The sequence below is a fragment of the Rhinatrema bivittatum genome, chromosome 5 (assembly GCF_901001135.1).
Source record: "Rhinatrema bivittatum chromosome 5, aRhiBiv1.1, whole genome shotgun sequence".
In the NCBI taxonomy this organism is placed as follows: domain Eukaryota; kingdom Metazoa; phylum Chordata; class Amphibia; order Gymnophiona; family Rhinatrematidae; genus Rhinatrema; species Rhinatrema bivittatum.
The window spans coordinates 22,115,859-22,141,210 of NC_042619.1; the positions used below are offsets into that span (position 1 = coordinate 22,115,859).

The 25,352-nt window shown below is 51.0% G+C and overlaps 1 protein-coding gene across 3 annotated transcripts in view; it reads left to right on the forward strand.

Moving 5' to 3' along the window:
• The first annotated feature begins 2,393 nt into the window (after positions 1 to 2,393).
• Positions 2,394 to 25,352, forward strand: part of ARHGEF17 (Rho guanine nucleotide exchange factor 17) — a 398,121-nt gene continuing 375,162 nt past the window's right edge. For all 3 annotated transcript variants that reach the window (XM_029602126.1, XM_029602128.1, XM_029602129.1), the window contains exon 1: positions 2,394 to 5,540. In XM_029602126.1, the coding sequence (XP_029457986.1) occupies positions 2,421 to 5,540 (3,120 nt within the window). In that variant the 5' untranslated portion in view covers positions 2,394 to 2,420. The remainder of the gene's footprint in view (positions 5,541 to 25,352) is intronic.

Sequence of the window (25,352 nt, forward strand, 5' to 3'; positions counted from 1 at the left end):
GATTTCTGTTCTCCACATGATGTATGTAAGGGCTCCTCCCTATAGTTACCTGTATATCTACTGTTTTATGTAAGGGCTCTGCCTAAAAGTTATTGTTCAATGTGAACCGATGCGATGTGTGAACGGACATCGGTATAGAAGAAACTTTAAATAAATAAATAAATACATTTTATATTGCTTATTTACATGTTACGCTACACTAATTTCCTTTCACTGTCTGCGTAGCCTGGCTCACTGCCCCACGTTGTATTTGTATCGCGCCACCCATATGGATGCCCTCTCTACCACCACTTGATATTTGTCACTTTATCATCTTTTACAGAGCTGCAACTGACATAGCAACACCACTCTACCCTGCCTTAACTTCTCTAATTCTTCTCGGGCTGCCGCTAGTTGCTACTGCCACTCATTAACCCTTAAGTGAGCTTTCCTATACTCAGTAAGAAGTATCCATCCCCGCCGGGCAATGCACGCCATCTCTTTCCCTGCAACTCCAGGGATCCTTTTGTAAAATATCTACCAGCTCACCAGATTCTATCCCTACCTTCCTACCCCAATTCTCACCTAACCCCATATTACACCCCCATTCATTGTCCAGCAGAGAGTAAGGTCACATTTTCCCCAACCAGGAATTGCTACTTGGACCTTCACCTCCTCCCCTTCAGATTCTTTACTTCCCTTCTTATCAGTTTTTGTTTTTTTTTCTTAAACAAAGGCATTCAGCTCTGTCCCTGCTCTTACACAAGGGAACCCTGCTGGCTGCCCCCGAATGTTACAGGAGGACAGGCAGACCACGCACAGTGCTAGGCAGGTAGGCACCCACGCGCTATGACACAAGGTACAAGATATACAGTAACTAAAATACAGCACGCATCCTTCATCATTTCCCGTGACTATTATACATACCAAATCAGCATCCTGCCACTCATCAGGTCGGGGGGAACCCCGGTGCAACCAGGAGCACGCAGCTTCCAGGGGAAAGATCCTGCGCCACCGGCCAGCGCACAGGTGAGGCTGCGGGCTGGCACCGGAGGACCCCCGAAACCTTTATAGGGCTTTGTAAACCAAGTGTCTGAGCTCTTCCCGTTTCAGGAGAGGGACTGCTGGCCATGCACCCCGCTCCCTGCTGGGTCAGACACAAACCAGCTACTGCTTTGCACAACACCTTGCTTCAGCCCTGCTGACACAGCTTTTTGCTTAATAAAAAAAACAAGTTTTCCAAGCTTAAAAGGTGACAGGACAGCATCATGTTTGTTCTGAGAGCACTTTTTAACCCATCGTATTACACCCCCCCCCCCCCAGCATTTCATATCCCCGAAAGGGCCAGCTGTGGCTTCCCGTCTCCCCCCAAAACCTTCTCCTTGCAAACAACTCTGAGGAGCTACAGCCCCTACCCTCAGCAAACTCTGAGGAGGAACCCGACCCTCTCCCGAATTTGAAATATCCTAGGTGGGGGGGGGGGGGACCTAGGGACCCCCCCCTCGCAGCCGTAGCGAAAGGGCCTTCCAGGAGCTTGTAATACGCCGTCCAGTCAGAAGGGGGCGGGCGTGCGCGCGCTCCTACCCTGGTCTTCGGAAACTCCTGAACTGCCACCGACCTTCCAGGGGGGCGGGGGCAAAGCCCAAGTTTTACTCCTGGAGGAAAACCTTGCCTGTACCTCTCAGAAAGTGAAGGGCCGAAGAACTAAAAATAAAATAAAACTCGGGACCGCGGGCAAAGCTGCTGCAAGCAGCGATCGAAGGGGGGGTGGGGGGGGCCAAAGCGAGCTGCACGAGCCGCCGGGGAATGGCTGACGATTAATCATTGCAGCATTTCCTTTCTGTCCGGAGGGTTGTGTTTTTTTTTTCTGGGTAAAATTAGTCCAGAAACGTTCCCATACTTCGCAGGCGGAGACCATCCCCCCTCTGCTAATGAAACCCCGCCTCTCCCAAGCAAAGTTTATTTGCATGCACCAAAAAAAAAAAAAAAAAAATTAGAGCGAAAAGTCAGGGAAAGTGGAGCGGGGGAAGGGGGGGGGGGGAGAATGAGCGCCTTTCGCCGGCCGGGATGGAGGAGGAGAGGCGGCGGGCGCCGGCCGAGCCTTTAAGTGGCTTCTGCCCCCCCACCCCGAGGCGCCCTCCCGATGGAAACGGAGAAGGACCGCCCCTCACCCCTCGAGAGCCTGCAGGGGAAAGCTGCAACGTGAGCCGATCCGTGCTGGGCTCTGCTCCTGATTGCAAAACTTTTTTTTTCATTTTGTGTGCATCAGAAATGACTTGGATAGAGAGAAGGAGCGAGGAGCAGTGATTTTCTTTTTTCACTTTGCTGTTTTTAGAATTCCCACCCTTGGATTATTATTTGCACTTGGGATTTTTTTGGGGGTTTTTTTTTTTGCAAGCGAGGAGTTAAAGAATTCCAAAGTTGTGGGCTAGCGAGAGACAATGGCGGAGGAGGAGGAGGGGGCGGCCGGAGGGAAAGTTTGCATTTACAGGAGCGTTTCCTTCCAGCGCCTGCGAGGCTGGAGCGCCCCGGGAGGAGGAGGAGGAGCAGGAGGCGGCCAGTCCGGGGCAGCCCTGGCCCAGCCCCCCTGCCACAAAACGCAGCGATCGCTCACCCGAGCTGCCAGGAGGGTGTCCAAGATCTCGGCGGCGGCTGCCCGCTCGCCCTCACCCTCCGTCCGCAGCCTCTCCGAGCGCTTCCTAGCCCCGCCGCCAGGGGACTCGCCCGAGCCAGCCGTCCAGAGCCCGCCGCCCCGTGCCCGGGCCCCCAGCGACGAGGCGGCGGACCCCTCCTGGCCCAGCGTCACCGAGATGCGCAAGCTGTTCGGAGAGAACGGCGGGCGGCAGCCGGGTCTATCCTCGCCCCGCCCCTGCGGTCCCTCCACTCTCCCGGCGCCCGAGGCGGCCCCGCGCGCCTGGCACAGCTCCAGCGATGGGGAGCCGGGGGAGGAGGAGGAGGAGAAGCGGCCCGCACCCCCCAGGAAACGCTCGGTTCGCAGGAGGAAGAAAGACGCAGGCTCCCGGGCAGGGGAGTCGGATGACAGTGACGGCCTGGTGCCCACTGGAAGGCACCCGCGGGGCCATGATGGCCCGAAGCTCTCGTCCAGCCAGCTGGGGGCAGGTGCCAGTTCTGCCCAGGACAAGCAGAGTCTGGCCCCATCACCCAGCCATGGCCACCTGGCCTCGCCCTCGCCCATTCCCCTAGTGGCTCGGGTGGCAAAAATTAACATTCCTTCTTTCGTGCCCAGCCCCTGTGGTTCCAAAAACAGCAGTCGCTACTCGAGCACTGAAACGTTGAAAGAAGAAGACCATGCTGGTCCTGGATTTTCAGGGCAGAGTAGAAGCTTTCCAGGGGTTTACAACATATACAGGTCACCCAGCCTCGGTCAAAATGATTGGGCTTCGAGGCCGCAGGTCCGCGTCCGTCCAAAGATGCCCACGGCGAAAGGAAGAGCCGAAAGTTCAAGCGACAGCGTGCATTGCCTTGCCCAGGGAACTGAGAAATCAAACCACAGAAAGTCCATGTCGAATCCTGACATAGCTTCGGAGACACTCACCCTCCTGAGTTTTCTGAGGTCAGATCTGGCCGAGCTGAAAGTGAGACAGAAAGGGATCAAAGGGCTCACTGATCAGGATGGGGTGACCTCGGGCAGCAGCACAGCTGGGCACCTGTGGGCGGGAAAAGGTAAGAGCATCCTTCAGACTCCCAATCGAGTGGTGCCAGGCGGCCGGCCAACACTGAAAGACCTGACTGCGACTCTCCGGCGCACCAAGTCCTTCACGGGTTCCGATAAGCCAAGCTCGCGGAGAGTTCTCCTTCAGGCCCGCATTAAGCAGAGCTCCTCGGAGCTCATGCTTGCCACCGGGGAGCATCATAACACATTTGGGTCGGACAGAGAAACAGACAGCGATATTGGACAAAGGGAGGGGGAGGAAACGTCAACAGATGTGATTCAGGATCAGTATGTCCAAGAGGCGCAACAAGTCTTTGAAAAAATAAACCAGATTGGCGCTCAACATGACTTTGGGTTAAACGTTGATCAGAAGGACAGTGGAAGTTTGAAATGTTTGGAAGAGTTTGCTGAGAGACTGGAAGAGGTTGACAGGGCACTCTTAGAAAACAAAGCGCTTGGAAAATGTTTCAAGAAGGTCGATTCGGAGGAGAACCTGTCATGTGGAAAGTCTTTGGAGGAGCTGTCTGGCCATGAGTCCAGCATGACAGATGAAGGTATCGTGACTGAGCCTGAAACTGGTCCCACGGGCACAGTCTTCAAGGATCATGGGCAGACGCTGACAGTATGGAAGACAAGTGATTCCCAAGGAGAAGAGAAATTGCCTGATCATGTTAACAACAGAGACATGCAACTGCTTGCCCCCTTGGCTAGGATGAACTTAGAGTGCGTTGATGCCCGTGGTGGTAAAAGTGCAACACAGGGCCCAGAAACGCCTTCCACCCCCAGTTCCACCCGTCGCAGAAGAAAGTTCCCATCTGTTGGCAACAATGGCTCTGATTCTAGCCTTGGAGAGTTGAGTGGCGAAGCCTACAGGTCATTGAGTGACCCTATGCCTCACAGAAATTGCTCAACATCTGAAGACGTCAAGAACTTTTCTGTTGACAGCAACCTTCTTGGATCACTGAACTCCAAGCCTGGCATTCCAGAAGCTTCTGCCATAGCTCTGTCTGAGTGCACAGGAAGTGCTGCCAGTGACCTGTCTGTCTGTAGTGACGGGGTGAAAGACTACAACACAGTCATCCAGAACATTGTTAGCCAGCCAGGAGCCATGGACAAAGTGATTGATGAAAAAGGCAATGGGAAAACCGTCAAGAAAAAGTCATTTAGTGATCCAAGTCGCCGAGGTGTGTTGTCCCCTACAGGTTTTGAGGATCCTGGTGAACCTATAAATGAGACAGAACAGTCCATCCCACCTTCCAGCAGTGAACCCATACTTTCTGAGCAAAAAGATGAACTGGGGGAATTGGAAGAACTGAGCAAAGAGATGAGCAAACTGCATGCCCAGTCAGAACAAGTTCTAGCATTGGGCCTAGGAGAGAATGGAGAAGGAAATCAGGCCTTCGGTTTGCACCCCAAGCTTGCAGAAGTCTTATCGCCAATGATGGCTAGACGCAGTTCCAAGAAATGGACCAACAGAGTGACTCGTCAAGAATGCAGGCAAGAGGAGCTTGTATCTCCAGGTCACATAGCCCTGGCAAGGTCAAGGCCTACATCCAAACATATCCGGCACACCAGTGAACCCGCAACGTTTATCCCCATCACAGCGCCAGAGTCCACCATATCAGGACATCAAGGAGTCCATATAACTATCCCAGAACCTTCAAGACTCCCAGTGAAGTGCTACCCGGTCCTCCAAGCCCCATCCTTGGAGGATGTTTCCAAGAAGTACACGTTGAGCCTAAACTCTGGTGATTCTTCTGCCAGTACTGTGGATTTGTCCAGATCTACGCCTACTACACCGACTACTGCAGAACCCAAGCTGCTGAAAGCTCCTAAACAGCAGGGGGACTTAGGCACCACCAGCAGCAGCAAGAATAAGCCTCATGTGGTAAGTGCTGTTCAGTTATTTAAACGTTTATCGGTAGACACTCATCCATCTCTTTCGGTGGCTGAATCTTTGCGTTTCGGTTTATGTAGTAGTTCCTTTCTGAGCAACTCTATATAACACTACGGTCTCCCTCCTTTCTCTAGCCGGATATGCATGTATACTTTACCTCCTCCAGGTTTGATGTGCCTTGTATTGATTCTAAGCTAGATGAAGTCGTGACTTTTTTTCATTATAATCTTGATTGCAGTCTGCCTTTGAGACCGATAGCAAAAGGCAGAATATTAAACAGCTATTGGTGATGGTCTGCTTCTGCTGTTGGTGGTAAGAAACCCCCTTAGTAGAGCCTTTGATCGTTACAGAGCTTTAGCCCGGCTTCTTATCCAAATGTATTCCTGATGTGTTTTGCCTGTAATCCTGGGTTAGTGCAGGAGGCAAGGCTGAAAGAGAAAAAAAAAAACGACTTGATGTTCCTTCCCCTTGCTAAATCGCTTTGCAGGGAAGCCGTTTCTGGGACTGCGGTTCTTGGTGGATGTGCTCTGTGTGTCAGCTGTTTGTACAGATGGAAGGCAAACAGGAGGCATCTGCAGGGAATTAAATCCGAAAGTCTAATCGGAAGCAACTTGCTGTCTCGTTTCCTTCCTGAATGGGATCTGAAAGTTGCTGTGCGCCCTGTCGTGCGGACAACGTGCGCTAAGCTGTGCGCCGCTCCTCGCCTTTGGACTGCAGCAGAGAGATTTTAGTTTTTACCCTTTTTTTCTGACCGTGAAAGAGCGTTAAATGATTGCGCGGTAAAATGTTAGCAGGGGGGGGGGGGGGGCAGGTTTCTTGCTTTTTATGTCCCACTCCCGCTTGAACTGCCTGTGTTTTCTTCTGATTTTAGTGCAGTCGGTTTGATGTAAAAGCTGAAAGGGTTTTAAAGTGGACTCCCCAGGATCCGGTCTGTGATCCCATCAGTAAAAATAAATAAAAAAAAGTTCAAAACTGTGCTAGTCCTGCTTGCCAGCTAAAAACGGATTAATGTTTTTCCTTTAGCGAGGTATGTTTACTAAAACTGAACATTGGGTTCACCAGAACATAAACTTTCTGCTAAATTGGTAACAACTGTTCTCTGTGAATTGTTTGCCCCCAGGATATGTTATTTATTTATTTTTTTTAATCTTTACATTTTTTTTTTACATTTTATGTAAATGGGCTTTCTTTCTTCTGTGTGCTGTTTATTTATATATACATATATAATTTTTTTTCTCTTTTGACTTCTTTTAATACATGCGGGCAAAACAAAAGCATCCAGTTCTAACATGAAACGGTGCTGGCTGTTGCTCCCTCTCCCGGTACCGACCCAATATAAAAAGTTCTCATGTAGTGGAGAACCCCCCCCTCCTCCCCCGCCCAAAACCCCAAATCTGCTTCCTTCCTGGGCAGTTCCTCTTGTGGGATGGGCTGAGCGGCCAAAAGCTTTGCCGAGTTCCTGGTGCTGGCCAGGCAGGGTAAGGGTACCTGACAGACCCCATGAAGTACCTTCCGGGCCTGATCTAAATACCATAGCATTCTTTTTTTTTTTTTTTAGCTTAATTTAGTTTTGTTTTTTTTGGCTGCTGTGATTGGAGAGCCCCCAGCTGGCCAAGCAAAACCTGCTAGTGCTGGTAAGCACTGTGAGCCTGTTATGTGACCTGGCGGCCAGAGCTGGCTTTCTGACTTGGTCGTGCCCCCCCCCCACTCCCCTCCCCCCCCCAAAGTGAATGCCAGTCTGATGCATTTCTAGAGAGGATTGAGCTGTGCGCTGAAGGGATCCTCGCCCTTTGGCAGAGACTGGCAGCAGGGGGGGGGGGGGGGGGCTCCAGACATCTCTGGGTCCCACGGGACCCTCTGCTCTATCTGAATAGTTAAGGTCTTAGGCGGTGATGGATTTTTATCAGAGCAACTTTGAGTACTTTTGGACGGAGATTGGAGGGCAGTGAATGCGTCCTGGAGCTCTCCTTCAGTTCCGCCTGGGCTAACTTGTGAAGCATTCCCCTAAGCAAGTATTTGTAGCTGTTTGCTAGGTCCTTGCCTAAAGAACAAGGGCAGACTTTAACCTCTCCGAAACCTTTCGACTGCACCAGCACGCAGGGGCCGACGCAGTAAAAGAGCGCGGAGAACGGGTGCTTGCACCGAGCGCCCGTTTTCCCGACGTACGCCCCCACCCACCTCTCGCGGGCGCGCCACGCGGTATGGCGATGAGGTGCCGCGCTAAAAAGGACGCGCCAGGCATCAATTGTGCATCCCCTAGCGCATTCCTTGGCATCGGGCTCCCGGGAGACGTGGCTGCGGACACAGCCACGGTTAGAAAAATGGATTTTCGTAAATTTGATCGTCCGTTTTCCTAACCTGACCGCCAACGGTACTTTTTTTTTTTTTTTCCACGATCTGCTTTCTGTGGTTCCTCCCACTTAGTATCGCTACAAACGTGGGAGGAACCACAGAAAAGTAGTATTTTTCTGCTTTTTTTTTTTATTGATGGCGTGGGGGGTGCGTCAACACGTAACGCCACCTCCGGGGCTGGCGTTAATTTTTGCGGGTAAAAACGTGCATGTTGGGCGCACGGTGATTTTTTTTTTTTTTTGCATCGGGAGCCTCGTCAACATGACATTTGCATGGGATGAGCGCTGTTGGTTACCTGCTGGTTTGGAGGCGCTGATCCCATTATTGCATCGGGAGTTATTCTTGCGCCTCCAAAACGCGCGTCAAGCTGCGTGCAAGGCCGAGCGCGTTATATTGTATCGGCCTCTGTAAGGTGGGTGGTGCGCCTGGCTTTCCGAGAATTTCCCAGCTCTTGTCCTGCCCGCCCTCTCTCTCTCTCTGTCAGGTCGATCCAGTAAAGTGTGCTCCGTCGGAGCGCACTGTCAGCCTGCTCTGGACGCGTGTTTTCCCTTACCCCTTATTCAGTAAGGGGAGGAAAACACGCGGCCCACCCGCGGCACCTAATAGCGCCCTCAACATGCAAATGCATGTTGATGGCCCTATTAGGTATGCGCGCGGGATCCAGTAAGTAAAATGTGCAGCCAAGCCGCACATTTTACTCTAAGAAATTAGCGCCGACCCAAAGGTCGGCGCTAATTTCTTCCGGCGCCAGGAAAGTGCACAGAAAAGCAGTAAAAACTGCTTTTCTGTGCACCCTCCGACTTAATATCATAGCGATATTAAGTCGGAGGTCCCCAAAAGTAAAAAAAAGTAAAAAAAATAAATAAATTTGAATTCGGCCCGCGGCTGTCGGGCCGAAAACCGGACGCTCAATTTTGCCGGCGTCCGGTTTCCGAGCCCGTGGCTGTCAGCGGGCTCGAGAACCGACGCCGGCAAAATTGAGCGTCGGCTGTCAAACCCGCTGACAGCCGCCGCTCCAGGCCAAAAGGAGGCGCTAGGGACGCGCTAGTGTCCCTAGCGCCTCCTTTTCCTCGTTTGCACCGCGTCGCCTCATTTGAATACTGGATCGCTCGCACCGGCGAAGGGCCGGTGCGTGCGCCGGGAGAGCGGGCGTTCGTCCGCTCTCCCGCGGTTTTACAGTATCGATCCGTGTGAGAGGGAGAGGGGTTTACATTCTTCCTGGCCACTCTTTGTTTACGAGTTATTGCAGGGCAGGTCACGTTAAGGGTTAAGGCTCTGATCCGGCTTGGAGTCAAGTTTTGCCCGATGCCTCCCAGTCCTGACTTGGCCCCCCCTCAGGGCTGACTTTCGGTTTGGCAGAGCGTAACGCACCTGCGCACCAGTAATGGGTTCGGGATGGGGCTGGAGGTTTATGGTGGTCCGAGGGCACAGCTGTAGGAATGGCCCATGGTTTACCAGTGGTGGAACTGGACCAAATCGTTTGAAGCTTTCTTTTTTGTTTGTTTTTAAATCGTGCTTGAAATGTTTTAGTAGGATTCCTGGAGGCAGGCGCCCTCTGTACGTAACTTTGACTTGGGTCTGGAAGCCATGGTTTGCCAGTGGGTCTTTTTTTTTTTTTTTTTTTAAATTCAGCTTCTTCTCTGAAGGGAAGGTGGGAAGGAAAACCTCTCCATTAGTCGTGAAAGTCCCGCATGCCCGTTTCCGGGTGAGGCCCAGTCCGGTTATTTTGGTTTTGTTCCCAGAAGCTGTTTATTATGAAGAGGCACGCTGGGGAAGGGTTACTTTGTGGATGGGAAAAGTCCCATCAGAAGATAAAGAAATGTTCTCGCTGTATTCGTCGGTCAGCTTTGAGATTTCCGCGGTGTGTTTGAGGGTTGAGCTGTGCCATTCGGTCTGCATGAAGGGTCCAGTTGCTGATTCCTGTGCTACCTGGGTTAGGGTGACCTGCTTACACAGGGGCGAGTTTCTTACTGCTGATCTGGCGGTGGGTCGGTGTCATTCGGAGTGAAAAGTCCCACGTCTTGTGTAGCCCATGACGACTAAACTGTGCTGTTAGTCAAGCGATTATTGGTTGGAGGCATCTCCACTGGCACATTAGTAGCTGATGCCCAGGCGGCATACAAAATGAGGCTAGTGGGGGGAAAAAAGAGGAACAAACCAGGGACAGAGCACATAATTTGTGGTACTTATGTAGGGAACCTGTGGATACCCCAGTGGTAGGTTCCCTACCTACATGGACATGTTTGTGAGATCACCCCTTTTTTGAGTGTGCCACAATCAAACGTGCCTGTGAAGGAATACATAGACCCCCTAGCACAGTGTTTCTCAAATTTTTTTAAGCTCAAGACATACTTACATTTTGGAAAATGTTGGGTGGCACCTTGATGGTGTGTATAATATCCCTTATGATCAAGTATGAGAGAGAGAGAGAGAGACCTTCAGAGCTAGTCAAATCTATTCAGTACTACAACTCCCAGCATTCTTTTTTGATGACATAAGGGGGTCAGGTGATTAATAAGAGGGGGGAGGGACTGGGGGTGGAGTCTCTAAAGGGAAGGATGGGTGGAAAGTTAAAGACTCCCAAGCTACTGCTTAATGTTTCCAGGTGTGCGTTGACTCAAAGAAAGGACCGTGAGCTGTGCTGAATGCTGTGTGTGCTCCAGAGAGGCAGTGGCCAGCAACGGTTCTGTTGGACTGCGAGGACAGAACTCTCTCTTGTTTCTTCCAGAATTTTGCCCCCAAGTTACCGGCTGATAGGTATTAGCAGCGTTGGTTGCTTGGTGAGGCCTGAAGGCGGAATGGATTCGCCAGACTTTTCCAGAACCTAAAGAGAGCCGGAGACTGCAGAGAGGATGTAGACTGAGAAGGGGGAGGCAGTGTTTCCAGGACTTTGAGGAGAGGCGAGAAAGGGGCCTGTCCGTGTGCATTACCACTCTCTACAGGGGCAGGCAGCGTAGACGTGGAGAGGGACGCGTGTGGTGAAAAGAAAAGCCGGGGGAAGCACTGAGAGCCTCGCCAGTCTCTCTCTTGCAAATGGGATGGGAAGACCCACGAGCTCATCACAGGGTTCCAGCTCCCTCCATATGCATGGGCAGGAGAAGGAAGACTTTGCATTGTGGGCATCTGGCTCGGCTGGTTACTTTCTGGCCGCCACACGTGGCTTCCAGGGCTCCTCCGCTGCTGCTGTTCCCAGCATTCAGAATGAGTCACGTCCCACTCATTTGCCTGCTCCCCCTTTTCTCACGCAGCCCTGGAGATTAGAGAGGCTGGCAGGGCTCCTGGGAAGCACGGGGGGGGGGGGGGGGGGGGGGGAGATGAGGAGGTGCTGGGCCCTAGTTATCCCTTCCCTGCTTGCCGCCCATTAATTACCACACTCTGGGGCTTCCTGCCGTAGCTGGGAAGAGGAGGCACGCATGATGGCACAGGTTCTCACCTTGGAGCTCCTGCCTGTTTAACAGCCACCGCTGGCGTCTCTCGTTGCTGTGAGGCTCTGAGAGCAGAGCCCAGGCGCTGGCCTGATCGGGGCTGAAGGCGCGCTGGTGGGGTAGCACTGCCTTGGTGTATTAGAGCAGTGGTCCCCAACCCTGTCCTGGGGGCCCCACCAGCCAGTCGGGTTTTCAGGATATCCACAATGAATATGCATGAGAGAAAATTTGCATGCACTGCCTCCATGACATGCAAATTTTCTCTCATGCATGTTCGTTGCGGATTTCCTGAAAACCCGACTGGCTGGTGGGGCCCCCAGGACAGGGTTGGGGACCGCTGTTTTATATAACTCCGTGAGTGATGTAGTCGAAGTTGGGAGTAGCTGCAGACTTGGGGGCAGGAGTCCGTAAAGCTCCCTACCAAGGAGTAAGAGAGGGAAACGTAAAAGCAGAAGCTTTCCATTCCCTCGTTTCTTCTGGTGCCTCAAGGTCGAGGACAGGTAGGAGTAAGAGTTGCCCAAGAATAAGGTGGAATAAAGCTTCTTGCTGTAGTAGTGTTCTGGGAAGGAGAGGATCGGTTGTCTGCTGTGAATCTACAGAAAGGAGCCAATGTGTTGCTTCACGTGAGCGCACGGAGGAGCTGTGCCAGCCTGCTATTAAAGGAGTCTGTCCTGCAGAGGTGCAGCTAGGCAAGACGGATACCCTAAGGGGGCTGTGGGAGATTCCTTAACATAGCAGGAGAGTGGGCCAGAGTGGAGGGAGGAGATCCCGACTGAGTTATTGGCATTAGTGAATGGGGGCTACCGATTCTTTACCAGGTGTAAATGCGCTGTTTGTCAAAACCTTTCTATTGAGGACACTGGATTACAGTAGAGTCTGGCAGATCGCTCTTGAGTGGGACAATGTTTTTGTGCGTTAGCTGCACCGGTGGGGTCTTGAAGTGTTTGGGAACGAGCTATACTCGGCACACCCTTTCAGAGAGGGTTTACACAGATTTCCATCCCGTAGTCACTGGTGGACAGACAAAAGCCGCCTTTGCTCTGCAAACATCGTCTCCAAACGTGGTGGAGGAGTGCGAATACAAGAGAGAGCTTGGGTAAATTAGATGGTGAGGCAGACACCTAGTTTTTTTTTTTTTTAATTCACTCTATGGACACTGTCGGGATTCTGAAGGACCTGTTTGGCCCCCTTCAAAAGAAGCAGCGTACAAGAAGAGAGACATCGTAGCCGGCAAGGTCAGCCATGTTTTGGTAGACATGGACTGTAAGAATCACAATTGATCTTGGATCGCAGAGCCAAACTCCTCCCGTGGTCCTGGCATTCCCCGCTGAGTGAGATTGGATTAAAGGGATCGGGTGGAATTGGGGACTCCATGGTCCGGCAGCACTGATGGGATTGCTTTGACCCTTCCTCTCGTCATGTTCAGCAAACCCTGCAAGCCAGGATCTTCTGGCCTGTGGCCGCTCTTGAGAGCAGTGGAATTTATTATTGAAATAATTTTGTCCTCGCTCTTGGGGGGTAAGCAGCACCCTGGTCCGACAGCTCTTGGCGTTCCTTTGAATCGTGCCCCGCTGGTTCGTCTGCCCCTATCTGCTTTTCTTATTAAACTCCAGCGCGTAGGCACATGAACTGCTTGTCCCCGTCACCCCTCCCTCCTATTATTTTAATCCTAAATCGATCTTTGTGGCGCTGTCCCTACTCAGAGGAAAGGCAGCAGTGCCTGGGCATGGAGGAGACGAGAAGGCAAATCTCCCTTTTGACAGCCGGGCCTGCTAACTTTCAAGCTTTCTGCGGGAGACCTGGCAAAGCGTTGAACTGCTTTCAAAAAAGTATCTATAAAGAATTAATTTTCAGATTTAATCAGATTACTTGTCTGGACTGTTATGGCACACATTTCAGTCCCTACCCATAAGCTGTTACTAGGGTAAGTAATCCCATTAGGAGTAAATGCAACACACTCGTTACGTTTTTGTAATACGGTGGAGGGGAGTGCAGCGGGCTGGTGCCCCGGATCACTGTTTTTTTTCACAGGTCACTGGTGATTTTGCTGGGCTTCCTCGGGTGAGTGGTGTAGCAATCCTTGAGTGTCGGCCATTCTGATAACCGTGAGGGGGGGATGTGTACCCTTGGGTGTGCCCTGATGACCTGTGCCAAAGGCCAGGTGCCTTCCTCGCCTGGGCAGCTCCCTTCCAGTGCTCTTGAACTTTTGTAAGACATCCTGGAAACAAAGGACTCCATTTTTTTTTGTATTCCACCTGAACGGAATCGGTGCGGAATTAATTATTTAATCATTGGATTATCTTGTGTGAAACTGTAACGAGGCACGAGCTCGTTGCGATGTCATTTAGCTTCGTTAAGGCTGCCGTGTCAGCATCTCGTGCAGTATTTGGGAGGGGGATGTAAGAGGTACATACGTGTTCGTGGGGTGCTGTGTGACAAATCCAGGGGGAAGGTGCGGTCTCTTGGTCAGGGCGCCAGACTTATTCAGGAGATGTCCTGGGACATGAGGTAAAGACTCCCGCAGCCACTGACGCTCAGGGTCACCTTGGGCAAGACACTTTTATCTCTTCCTGCTTCTGGGACCCGGTTAAAAACAGAATGTTTGGCTTATTCTGGCTCTGTCAACAGATTAAATAAAAAGAATGTCACAAATTCAGAGTTTGCTATTTTAGGGGCCTGTTTACTAAAGGTTTTCTCCCCTTTTGTGATCAAAATCACAGAGCATATAGAAAGACATGGTTTAATGGGACACAGTCAACATGGATTTACCCAAGGGAAGTCTTGCCTCACAAACCTGCTTCACTTTTTTGAAGGGGTTAATAAACATGTGGATAAAGGTGAACCGGTAGATGTTGTGTATTTAGATTTTCAGAAGGCGTTTGACAAAGTCCCTCATGAGAGGTTTCTTAGAAAACTAAAAAGTCATGGGATAGGAGGCGATGTCCTTTAATGGATTACAAACTGGTTAAGAGACAGGAAACAGAGAGTAGGATTGAATGGTCAATTTTCTCAGTGGAAAAGGGTAAACAGTGGAGTGCCTCAGGGATCTGTACTTGGACCGGTGCTTTTAAATATATATATCAATGATCTGGAAAGGAATATGACGAGTGAGGTTATCAAATATGCGGATGATACAAAATTATTCAGAGTAGTTAAATCACAAGCGGATTGTGATACATTATAGGAGGACCTTGCAAGACTTGAAGATTGGGCATCCAAATGGCAGATGAAATTGAATGTGGATAAGTGCAAGGTGTTGCATATAGGGAAAAATAACCCTTGCTGTAGTTACACAATGTTAGGTTCCATATTAGGAGCTACCATCCAGGAAAAAGATCTAGGCATCATAGTGGATAATATTTTAAAATCGTCGGCTCAGTGTACTGCAGCAGTCAAAAAAGCAAATAGAATGTTAGGAATTATTAGGAAGGGAATGGTTAATAAAACGGAAAATGTCATAATGCCTCTGTATCGCTCCATGGTGAGACCACACCTTGAATACTGTGCACAATTCTGGTCACCGCATTTCAAAAAAAGATATAGTTGCGATGGAGAAGGTACAGAGAAGGGCAACCAAAATGATAAGGGGAATGGAACAGCTCCCCTATGAGGAAAGGCTGAAGAGGTTAGGGCTGTTCAGCTTGGAGAAGAGACGGCTGAGGGGGGATATGATAGAGGTGTTTAAGATCATGAGAGGTCTTGAATGAGTAGATGTGACTCGGTTATTTACACTTTCGAATAATAGAAGGACTAGGGGGCATTCCATGAAGTTAGCAAGTAGCACATTTAAGACTAATAGGAGAAAATTCTTTTTCACTCAATGCACAATAAAGCTCTGGAATTTGTTGCCAGAGGATGTGGTTAGTGCAGTTAGTGTAGCTGGGTTCAAAAAAAGGTTTGGATAAGTTCTTGGAGGAGAAGTCCATTAACGGCTATTAATCTTCCCTCTATCCTGCGCCTTGAACCATGCCCCATTAAATTTAAGAAGAAATTAAAAACCTGGTTATTCAAACGTGCCAGAATAGGACCTTGTTTACTTGCGACCTCCTGGTCTGCTTCCCCAAGATACTGCACATTAAGCCTCTACGTAAGTCTCTTCTGAGTTACCTCTTGCTGTTTTAACTATTCCTTCCATGCTGTTCTCAAGTTAACCCCCTCCTAGTTACGCTCCCTTGTTATTATGTAATTTCAATTCTGCTGTTTATTGTGAACCGGCATGATGTCCCTACTAATACCGGTATATAAAAGATGTTAAATAAATAAGTTTACTTAGGGAATAGCCACTGCTATTAATTGCATCAGTAGCATGGGATCTTCTTAGTGTTTGGGTACTTGCCAGGTTCTTGTGGCCTGGTTTTTGGCCTCTGTTGGAAACAGGATGCTGGGCTTGATGGACCCTTGGTCTGACCCAGCATGGCAAGTTCTTATGTTCTTAAACTCTGGGTATAGTGCACTTCCCTGGGCACCCCCTTCCCGCCCAAATGTATCACCCAAAATCATTGGGGGTTCACTGGGGGTACCTCCCCACCCCTCCCTTCCCAAATGTATCAAAATCATTGGGGGTTCAGGAGTCGAGCCCCCCCTTTCTTTCCCGCCGCCCTTATCTTGCCAGTCATGTGACCTAGGCCATGTGGCCACTCCCCTCTGGGCAAATGCCATAGCTTGTATGTACAGGCCTTCACGCAATCTCAGATCCGCAAATAAAAACCTACTTGGGATCCCATCAGCCAAACTCGGCTCTCTTGGTTTAGCTTTCTCGGTAAGAAACCTCAGAATGGTAACTTGCCCTAAATGTTTTACAAAGGCCTTAAATACGCTGCTCTTTAAAACAGCATTTACATGAGCACAGGTGAGAGAGATCTGCCGTGCACTGAAAATTAGAAGTTGTTTAGCATTCCCTAGTACGGGCATGGCTTTTATGCAAATATTATTTATCTTGTTTGTTTTATTGCCGGTGACTGTTTTTTTATACGTCCAATTTGTTGTAAACTTTTATTATGAATGTTTTATTGCTTGTGCTCCGCCTTGGACAAAACTCCTTTTAAATAAATAGATTAAAAAAATTATTCACGCATGCAAACTGCCTGCATAGCAGGTCCTTGTAATAGGGGATGGAACCCGGTAGGGCCATGCAAATCGTCGCGCGGGGAGCACTGCCCCGGCTCCACGCGTCGCCCTGCGAGTTGCTTTTTAATTTTCTGAGCTGGTAGTTTCCCTCCGCTATGCTCCCAGCTCAGCTGGACCCAGTGCCGGCTGCCAGCCCTGTCGGCTTTTCCTTCACCACTGCTCGAGGATCTATTCCCCGCCCCCCCCCCCCCCCCCATGCTAATGAATATCCCCTGCCAGTTCGGCTACAGATCCTCGGGGGGGGGGGGGGGGGAGCCCTTCTCCACCAGGGCTCTTTCCTGAATCCCGGAGTCTGGGTGCGACCCCTCCGCCCGGGTCCTGAGAGCTGCCGCCACCGCACCGTTCCCGGCATCACCACCGAGCCGGCCCTTCACAGCCCCTCCCAGAAAGGATGCAGCTGGTGGCGGGGCCCGGGCTGGAAGCACCTCCTGGCGGAAAGAGGCGCCTGCCTTGCCTTTAGGCCTGTTTATAGGAAGAAGTAACTTTATCCTCCTCTCACGGGGGCGCCTTGCAGTGTTCTCTCTCTCTCTCTTTTTTTTTTGTACCTCCCTACATGGAAGGGAGCGTGGGTCGGTGGCTTGATTTACGGCCGCACCATTGCTGCTGCTGCTGGCACCGAAAGCCGCTCTTTTTTTTTTTTTTGGCACGGGAGAATCCGGCAGCTTTCCCATTGAAGTCTTCTCCTCTCCGAAAGAGGCCGGGCGGCTGCGTAACCCCGTCCGGCCGACGTCGGCCTTCGGGTTGCATCGCCCCTTCCCCCCCGTGCTGGCCGCTCCTCTCTCCGTGCAGGCAGCAGCCACGGAGGTCCACATCTGGCCTGCAGTAACCGCCGGCAGCTCCGTGTATCCCCCCCCCCCCGCACTGCTTTCGCCGTACGAAACGAACAGTAAATTGCAGGGATTTATTTATTTATTTAAGGATTTTTATATACCGCAGTACGTAAAAATATACATCACCGGGGTTTACAATTAACAATAACTTAGCAACAGGCTTTACAATTGACATTAATAGGTATTAATTAATTAGGTATTAATAGGGCTGTCTTTCTATCCGGCAGTCTGTCCGCACACGTGCAGCGTGGCAGCGGCGCTCCCCTCGGCAGTGACATGCCAGCCTGTCTGCGACGAGGAGACCTCTCTGGCGTCCACGCTTGGCAGGAAGGAGATTTGGGGGGGGGCAGGCCATCTTACTGGGATGAGGGGGGCAGCAGGGAGTGTCCGGGCAATGAAACTGCCCGGTTGGCTGTCCTGCCTCCAGCCCTTGGGATCATCAGGCAGGCTTTTTATTAAATTAAAACAAAAAACAAAACGCTTCACGAATCGCCTTTCCATTGTAAGTGTTGCATGGTCACTTAAGATGTGCTGCTGGACCGCTCCAGGGGCTCGGTGTCCGTGCTGGGCTCCTTTCACAGCTCCAGTCTTTCGCTCTGTGGGTTGGGGGAGCTGGTGGCGGCAGCACTCAGGGCTCTTGGGTTGGGGGGGGGGGGGGGGGGGAGTCCCAGTGCCCACACCTAGTGGCCGGGTTTCGGGCCCGTGGTTACAGAGTTCTGGCCCAGGACCCTCGCTGGGGTAGACTAAGATGGGAGGAGGTGAAAAACCTGTCTGAGTTGCGAATGAAGGCCCACGGGCCCAGATCCCAACCCTGGTTCAGAAGAGAGATGGGGCCAAGCGCACCCTGTAAGTCCCTCTGCCCCGGGGAAGACGTCCTCATTACTTATGTAAATCATTTCCAACGTGAAAGCCCCTGCCTGTAATCTGCTAATTTGAAGGGCAGACCCATTGCACAGTCACTAATTACTCTTCCTTTCTACTTTTCTGTGCATTTCCAGCTGCCTCTGCACCCTGAGTTTGCAGGTTTTTGTTTTTTTTTTAATCTTCAGCTCCTTTTAGACTTCCAGTTCAACCAGAACCCGTCCCGAGTGGAGCAACGGTGCCGCCAGCCTTCATTTGGCGGCTCTGCGGCTGCGGCAGTGATGGTCTCCCCTGTCAGGGGCACACAGATCCCCCCCCCCCTCCAGATGCCTTTCAGAGCTGGAAATCTCTCTCTCCCTGGTGGGGGAGGGGGGAAGCACAGCTCTGGAGCTGGAAACTGACCGGAGCTGTCCCTTACAGCCACCAGGCCCTTGGGCTGGCCCCTCACAAGCTTAAGGGTTTCAGGTTTTGGTTTTTTTTCTCACTCGGAAGACTCCCACTTGATCCTTTCTAGTTCCAGCTCAGCCGGAACCCGGGGCACGGATCTGGAGCCCGGAGCCTTCATTCGCAACTATTTGAGGCTTTTTCTCCTATTTCATACCATCTCCCTCTCCCCGCTCTCCTCCACCCCCTATCCCCAGCAGCTGTCCTTCGGTCGGGGTGCAGGCACCAGGGCTCCTTTCAGGCCTGTTCCGAATCTGGCCAGCAGGTGTCGCCCTTGAGCAATGCCCCCCCCAATCTGTAGGCCACAGGGATAGGAAGGAGGCTGTGAACGCTGCCTCCGTAGCATCATCATCACCCCCAGCTACCCCGGGGAGTGGAAGACGACCTGACTCGAGGCCAGAACTGGGGGGGGGGGGGATGGGACTTCCTGCGTGGCGACGTGCAGCACCGCCCGCCTCCTCTGGGCCCTGTCCCGTGTATCTTTACTCTCTGACCCCCTGCACTGTGCAGCGCTCACCTCTGCTGCTTTACTCTCCGTACTATTAGCCCCTGGCAGTTAGGGTTTAATGATTATAAAGCTGTAGGGGACATTTAGCCAGTTACACACACGAGTCTGTAAGCCTTGCACAGAGCGAGATGAACTATGAAGCAGAGCAGACGGGGATGGGAGAACTGGACGGGCTTGTTCTGTGCGTCCAAACGCCAGGCGGGCTGTTGCCCTGGGGGGGGACATGGAGGACCCAACCTGACTTTCACTTTTTATCTGGCCGTATAGGGAGCACCTTAAAATTCCTCGGGGCTGTAAGAGAGGGAGGCGCCAGGGCTTGCGCCTCTTACGTATAAGAGCCCCTGCTGATTTCGTGTTCGCCTTACGGGGGCCCACAAGGCACACAGCAGCACTCTTACGTGGTAAGAGGTCCTGTCCTGACTACGTCCTCGTGTATATATAAGAGGGTTAAAGAGAGAGGACGGAGGTTGCCTCCAGGTGAAACTGAAAAGTGTTAATTTCCTAATTGTGCTGAAGGTTGACTTTTTAGCCAGCAGGGTAAGGGTCTCCCTAAGCCACCACCAGTTCAGATTTCTTGCTCCTGACGTTTAAAGGTTCTGCGGCGGTGCAGCTCGGCCCGGCTCGGCCCACTCGAGAGAAGATCGTCCCTTGGCCAAGGCCGGCGATGGTGCCGTTCCCAGCCTTGTTGGTGAGGCCTGCGGCTGGGCGTTTTGCTCGGGCCTGCACTAGTGTAGGCTCGGAGCTGAAATGGTACTTTTCAAAAAGCAAAAAAAAAAAAAAAAAAAAAACCCTAGCCAGAGGGAAGCCTTTTTTTTAGAAGAAAGAAAAAAAAAAAATCTTCTGTCCCAAACCACTGAATTATTGTGCAGCAGCTGAGACAGAAGGGGAGAGATGTAAGGGGGGTGCAGCCAAGCTTGCAAGGAAGTAAGAATTGGTTTGCTGGGGGGGGAGATGGGAGAGAGGTCCCTCCACGTGCGAGGGGGGGGCATTAGGCTCGCCCCAGCTGCTTTGCGTCCCAACCATCGGGAATGTGCCCTCAATATTTGTTAAATCCTGGTTTCCGTGTCTGCAGCGTGGCGATTGAGGTTAGCTCCAAAGGTGACAGAAACCTTGGCGTCCTGGGTGAGCTGGGCCGAGCGTGCACTTTCCTGCGCGCCCTATGAAAAATGTATTACGCTGTGTGGTTTTTATTGGGGAGGGGTAGGGGAGGTGCACACAGCGGTTTCCTTCTGTTCTTTAAGGCTTGCAGCTCAGTGGGAGCTTGAGGCAGGATCTGGTGCCTGCTTTTAGCTCCCCTCCCGCCTCGGTCAGCCCAGCCCTCACGGAGACGGTCCTCGGACAGCAGTTGCATACCGGGGCTCCCTTCGCCGTCATGGGGGGGGGGGGGGGGGGGTCGCTGGGAGCCGCCTCTTTCGTTTCTCTGCAGCATTGCCTGGGGGAAATGGGAGATCGGACCCAATTCTGTTTGCGTGGCAGCTGGCTCGGTATTAAATATTTCCCCTGCTATTGGGCTACGTTGCTCGCGGAAGCCGCATGGACGAAACGTGCCGCAGGGTTATGAGTTCCCCTGTTAATAATGGAAGCAGCCACCAGCATGTTCCTTTTATCCTACAGTTGACTTAAAATTGTCTTTCTAGGGGTCTGCCCTGGACCTGGCTGCCCGTTACCTGTCGACCTACTGAGATTTAAGTTTGTTGTTTTTTTTTCCAGTCCTGGAGACGTCCAGATTCCCTGCCAGCCCAATGTAAGAAGTAGCCAAAGACAAGGTTGTGCGTCAGCTCTCAGGATCAGGCCCGCTCTCTTCTTTTCTGCGTGACGCCTGCGGTGTCCCGCGTGCTTCCGGGCATGGCCGCAGAGGTTGTGGTCCCAGGTGCCCCCACACTCTGCTGTCCTCTCACTGGCCCCGTGGCGGCGAGGGGTCGTGCCCTGTGCACGTGTAGGAGAGCGGAGCTGGGCACCCGGGGTGTGTTTGGGATAAGAAAGAAGAGGCACGGGATGTGGAGAAGGAGAGAGGATCGGGGGTGGGGAGATAGAAAGAAGGGATGGGGATAAGAGGGGGTGGAGGGCTGGAGCCGGGGATGGTGCACGCATTGAAATCCCGGAATCTCCCTTCCTTCATAGCAGAATGTTCCTCCCTGTCCCTTCTCTTACTCTCTTACCCTCGCTTCTTGATCCTCCTCCTCCTTCTCCTCCCCATTCACAAACCTCTCTTTTCCTTTCCAATACGCATAACCCCCCCCCCCCCCCCCATCAGCAAAGAGTGATCTATTATACAGACATGGAAACGGAATTTATTCGTATTATGCAAAATAATGCAGAATTATGCAAATCTGGCGCAGGGTTTTCTAGTTTAATCCATGGAATCTCCCCCTGGGCTGCCACAGGAAACTGCGAGCTGTAAGTTTGAGATGTAAATTTCTCATCGTAGGCTGGGATCACCCCCTCCTCCTCCTCCCCGCCTGGTGATCTATCTTGTTTTATTCCCTTCTGGGTTTGAAGACCCTGTCAGTAGGTTAACCACTAACCCCCCCCCCCCCCCCCCCACTCCCAGAAACCTCAGGCAGCCTTTTCAGTGAGAAGCCACAAAAGCACTTCAGTGATGAGAAGGCAATTAACACCCGTGATTTAATGCAGAAGGATTAACCGACTGGCAGTGCACAGGAAGTGTCTCCTGGGTGCTGGGAGTCTGTAGGATTCCAGTTCTCTGTCAAACTTTGCATGCTAGCTTTTGAAGCCAGGAGTGGAAAGTTATTTCTACATGGATGTGACCGAGGGATGGGGGATGGGGGATTTTTATGCCCTGCCGAATTCCCCTAAGGTCTCCTCAAGAGAGTCCAAAGTGAGAGCTGTGGTCCGCTGGTGAAATTCGGTCCCTTTAGCGCGCGTTTCTGTACCGAAGGGAATTATTGTGAGAGTCGGATGGGATAAGTCCTACAGGCCTCGAATCTGCACACTTGGGAGGTGTGCGAAGGATCCCGCCGGTTACAGAACCGAAATTCAGGTGTGCAAAAACTCCTACCCACAGGACAGAGCTGAATGGAATTTAGAATTGAAGGCTTGACCAGCTGCTGAGAGTACAGATGATCCAATTCTCTCTAAAACTTTTTTTTTTTTTAACTTTTATTGATTTTCCTGTTCTTCCATAGAGATTGCATAGAATGCTTTTGTAAGGAAGATCCCCCGATACAGAATTTATTATGCCCTGTATCTGCTACTGAGTTATTGTGGGTGGTGTTGCAGAGGATAAGCTTGACGAAGCCCTTGTCCCATTGAGGACCTTGCAGTCCGTTGACATGAAAATTGGAAGACCGCCGCTTCTAGCAGCAGAGACCACTCGCTCCCCACCCCCTCCCTGGGCTTTCATCGATTCGGTTACAGACCCGATATGCACCGGATGAGGAAGAGTAAAAACGGAAAGCTACGGAGGCTACGGAAAAGAGGAGGAGGAGTAGAGTTCTTGTTGGTGGCCAGAGCGGGCCAGAGAGACCTATCTGCCAGCCAGACTTGCAGTCCAGAGGGGCGTCCTGCCTGCCGGGAACCCGAATCCAAGACGTTGACAAAACTCTTTGCCCACTGTCTCATCCTGCTCATCAGTGAAAGTCCAGTGGTACAGCGAGGTATGACCCCGAGATCAGAAAGGATTACATGGCAGGGTACAGATGATGTTCTTATGTATCCTTCCACTCGGGTGATGGTGGATGGATTCAGTGGCAAGACGTTGGTTTCTTGGATCATTGTCTGACATTCGTTGAAGGTCTGCCGAGTAAAGATGGGACACACCTTTGAAGAAATGGGAAAGAGTAATCTTTACTTATGGTCTTGCCAAACTGGTGAGGAGATCTTTAAATTAGGTTCACTGGGGGATGAGACAAAAGGTAACGAGACCCTATTGAGTAACTCTCATGGGGTGGTGCCCAGAGGATCCTATCTTAGCAGGTGTATACTCGGAAATATGACTCGGTTGGAAGATTTGAATCGAGGCGAGCAAGTGGGGGTTGGTCAACTAACAGGGGTAGGATTGGTAAAATTCCTAGGAAGGAGCAGATAAAAAGAAATGAGCAAGAGTGGTGGAAAAACAACCTGGAAAGCCGTGTGTGCAAGTGCAAATCATTGACCTAGAAATTGAGATGGTTACAGTAACTGAATCATGCTTCACTGACGATCAGGACCCGGAGGTGAATATACCAGGATATACTTTTTTTTTTTTTTTCCTCCAGAAAGGTGGAGGATAGTTATAAAAGGTGAGGGCGTATTTTTATATGTTAGGGACAAAATAAAAGCCATGGTGATTAATGAGTGAGCATAGGCCAGTTGTATTGAAGAAACTTAAGGGGTGTAGTATCTGTGCAGTCAATTTCCAGATCTGCCTGCATGAATGTGTGAAGTCCATGGGCAGAATTTTATCCCTGGACTTTGCAGCACTTTTCACAGGAAAAGGATGAGCATCCTTAGGGTTGCAAACTTTTGGCCGTCAAATTTCCGAACACAGGAGCTGGACCTGCCCAAGAGATCTGCTGCAGGCATCGTCTGGCCATCCGGGGTCCTGTCATCTGACTCTCTGGGGCCTTGAAATCACGGCGAGCTGCGAGGAAGGACTGAGCTGTACCTGTCCGTCCTCGGTCCTGCCCGGGAGATTTGCTGCAGGCATCCATCCGGGGTCCTGTCATCTGACTCTCTGGGGCCTTTAAATCACGGGAAGCTGCCGCCGGCGTGCCAAAGTCGCGTGCCGCCACTTTTTCTTCCTTGATAGAGATGGGGAAGAAACGAAAAGGCAAAGTTATTTCATCTGGCAGATGTACTCCCATTAAAGGGTCTATGGATCAACGTGGTTTCCACTAGACCAGCTTTTCAAGATTCTTTGAATACTGAGCTGGAAAATGTTTCCTTGAGTCAGGAGGTAAGATCACCTCCCCCAGCCCTCTTGGGCCTGTCGGCCAGGAAGGAAGCTCTTGAGGGCAATTCCAGTTTAGTTCTTGATCCTGATATTCTGGAACTCCCAGCAAATGAAGAGGTGAATATATCTTTAAGAAACTCTTATACCTGAAACGCCTCTTTGTAGCTTCAGCATGGTGTGCTATTCCAGAGCCCGTGTATTTACCAGCAGCTCAGGAAGGGGATGCTTCCTCCAAGGATTGTGAATCACCTGATAATTCCTTAAAATTAAGTTTGGAATGCTGCTGTTCCTATTGAGAAGTCTCTTTCCAGTTCTGTTTCTCAGCTGTGCCGGTTTTTATCAGCTGACTCCTCTAAATTAACAGAGGTAGACGAAAGGTTGGGAGCAATTGAAAACACTTCAGGCATGCAGGCTGGAGCGATTACCAACATCCAAGTGTCATCACTTTCAGGTATTAAGGACAATTTGAGCCTCCGTTACAAATGTGAAATGTTGGGAAAACAAACTTAGATCAAAAAAATCCTTGCCCTAGATTGATCATTCTGTTATATTTATAGCAGAATGATGAGTCACGGAAAAAAAAAAGGGGCGGTTAGTGGGCAGCAGGCCGCATGGCAGCGGTGTGGTTTCACCCGCCATGGTGTGGCCGCGCTGCTCACTATCGCCCCCATAGCGCCACTGGAAAAGGTGGCATTATTTCCCGCCGTGCTGCCGGCGATAATGTGGAAAACCTTTATCACCGGCAGCGCTACCGGGCCATAACTCCGCCCACACTCCTCCCCTTCCCCTAATTAGCATGGCGTCGCGTACGATAACGGCCCATCGCAGAATAAAGAATGACCCTGTACAATTTGTTAAATTTTCCTAAGACTAGTTTGCTTTCAGGTAGTGAGTTGCTCAAAGACTATACTATTGAAGTTTTGCAGTTCTCTTCTGAAAAATATTTTTCTTTATCAAATTTCTATCATATGCCAGAGAAGAAAAGAGTGACAGGTCCTGCTGAAGGAGCCACGGCTGTCTAGGCTTCAGTGGATGGCTCCGATATCTCTCTCTCTCTTTCTTCAAACTTCAAATGACAACATCTCCTCAAGGTCAACTTTTGTGGTTTCCTTGGTTTCTATTTTAGATGAAGAGTTGTTTCTTCAGCGGCTCTTAAAATATAAGAATGTGAAATCAAAAGGCATAACCGCCTGGGGGTGACTTGATTTGGTCCCCTTCCAGGAATTGAAATTGAAGCATGGCTTAGATTGATACCCATACGTGCAATTAAGACATTATGCTAAAACGGTTATGCCTGCTGGTCGCTTACAGCAAGGGAGGTCTGATTTTGAAACCTTATGTACCAAGGCTGACCAAGCTACT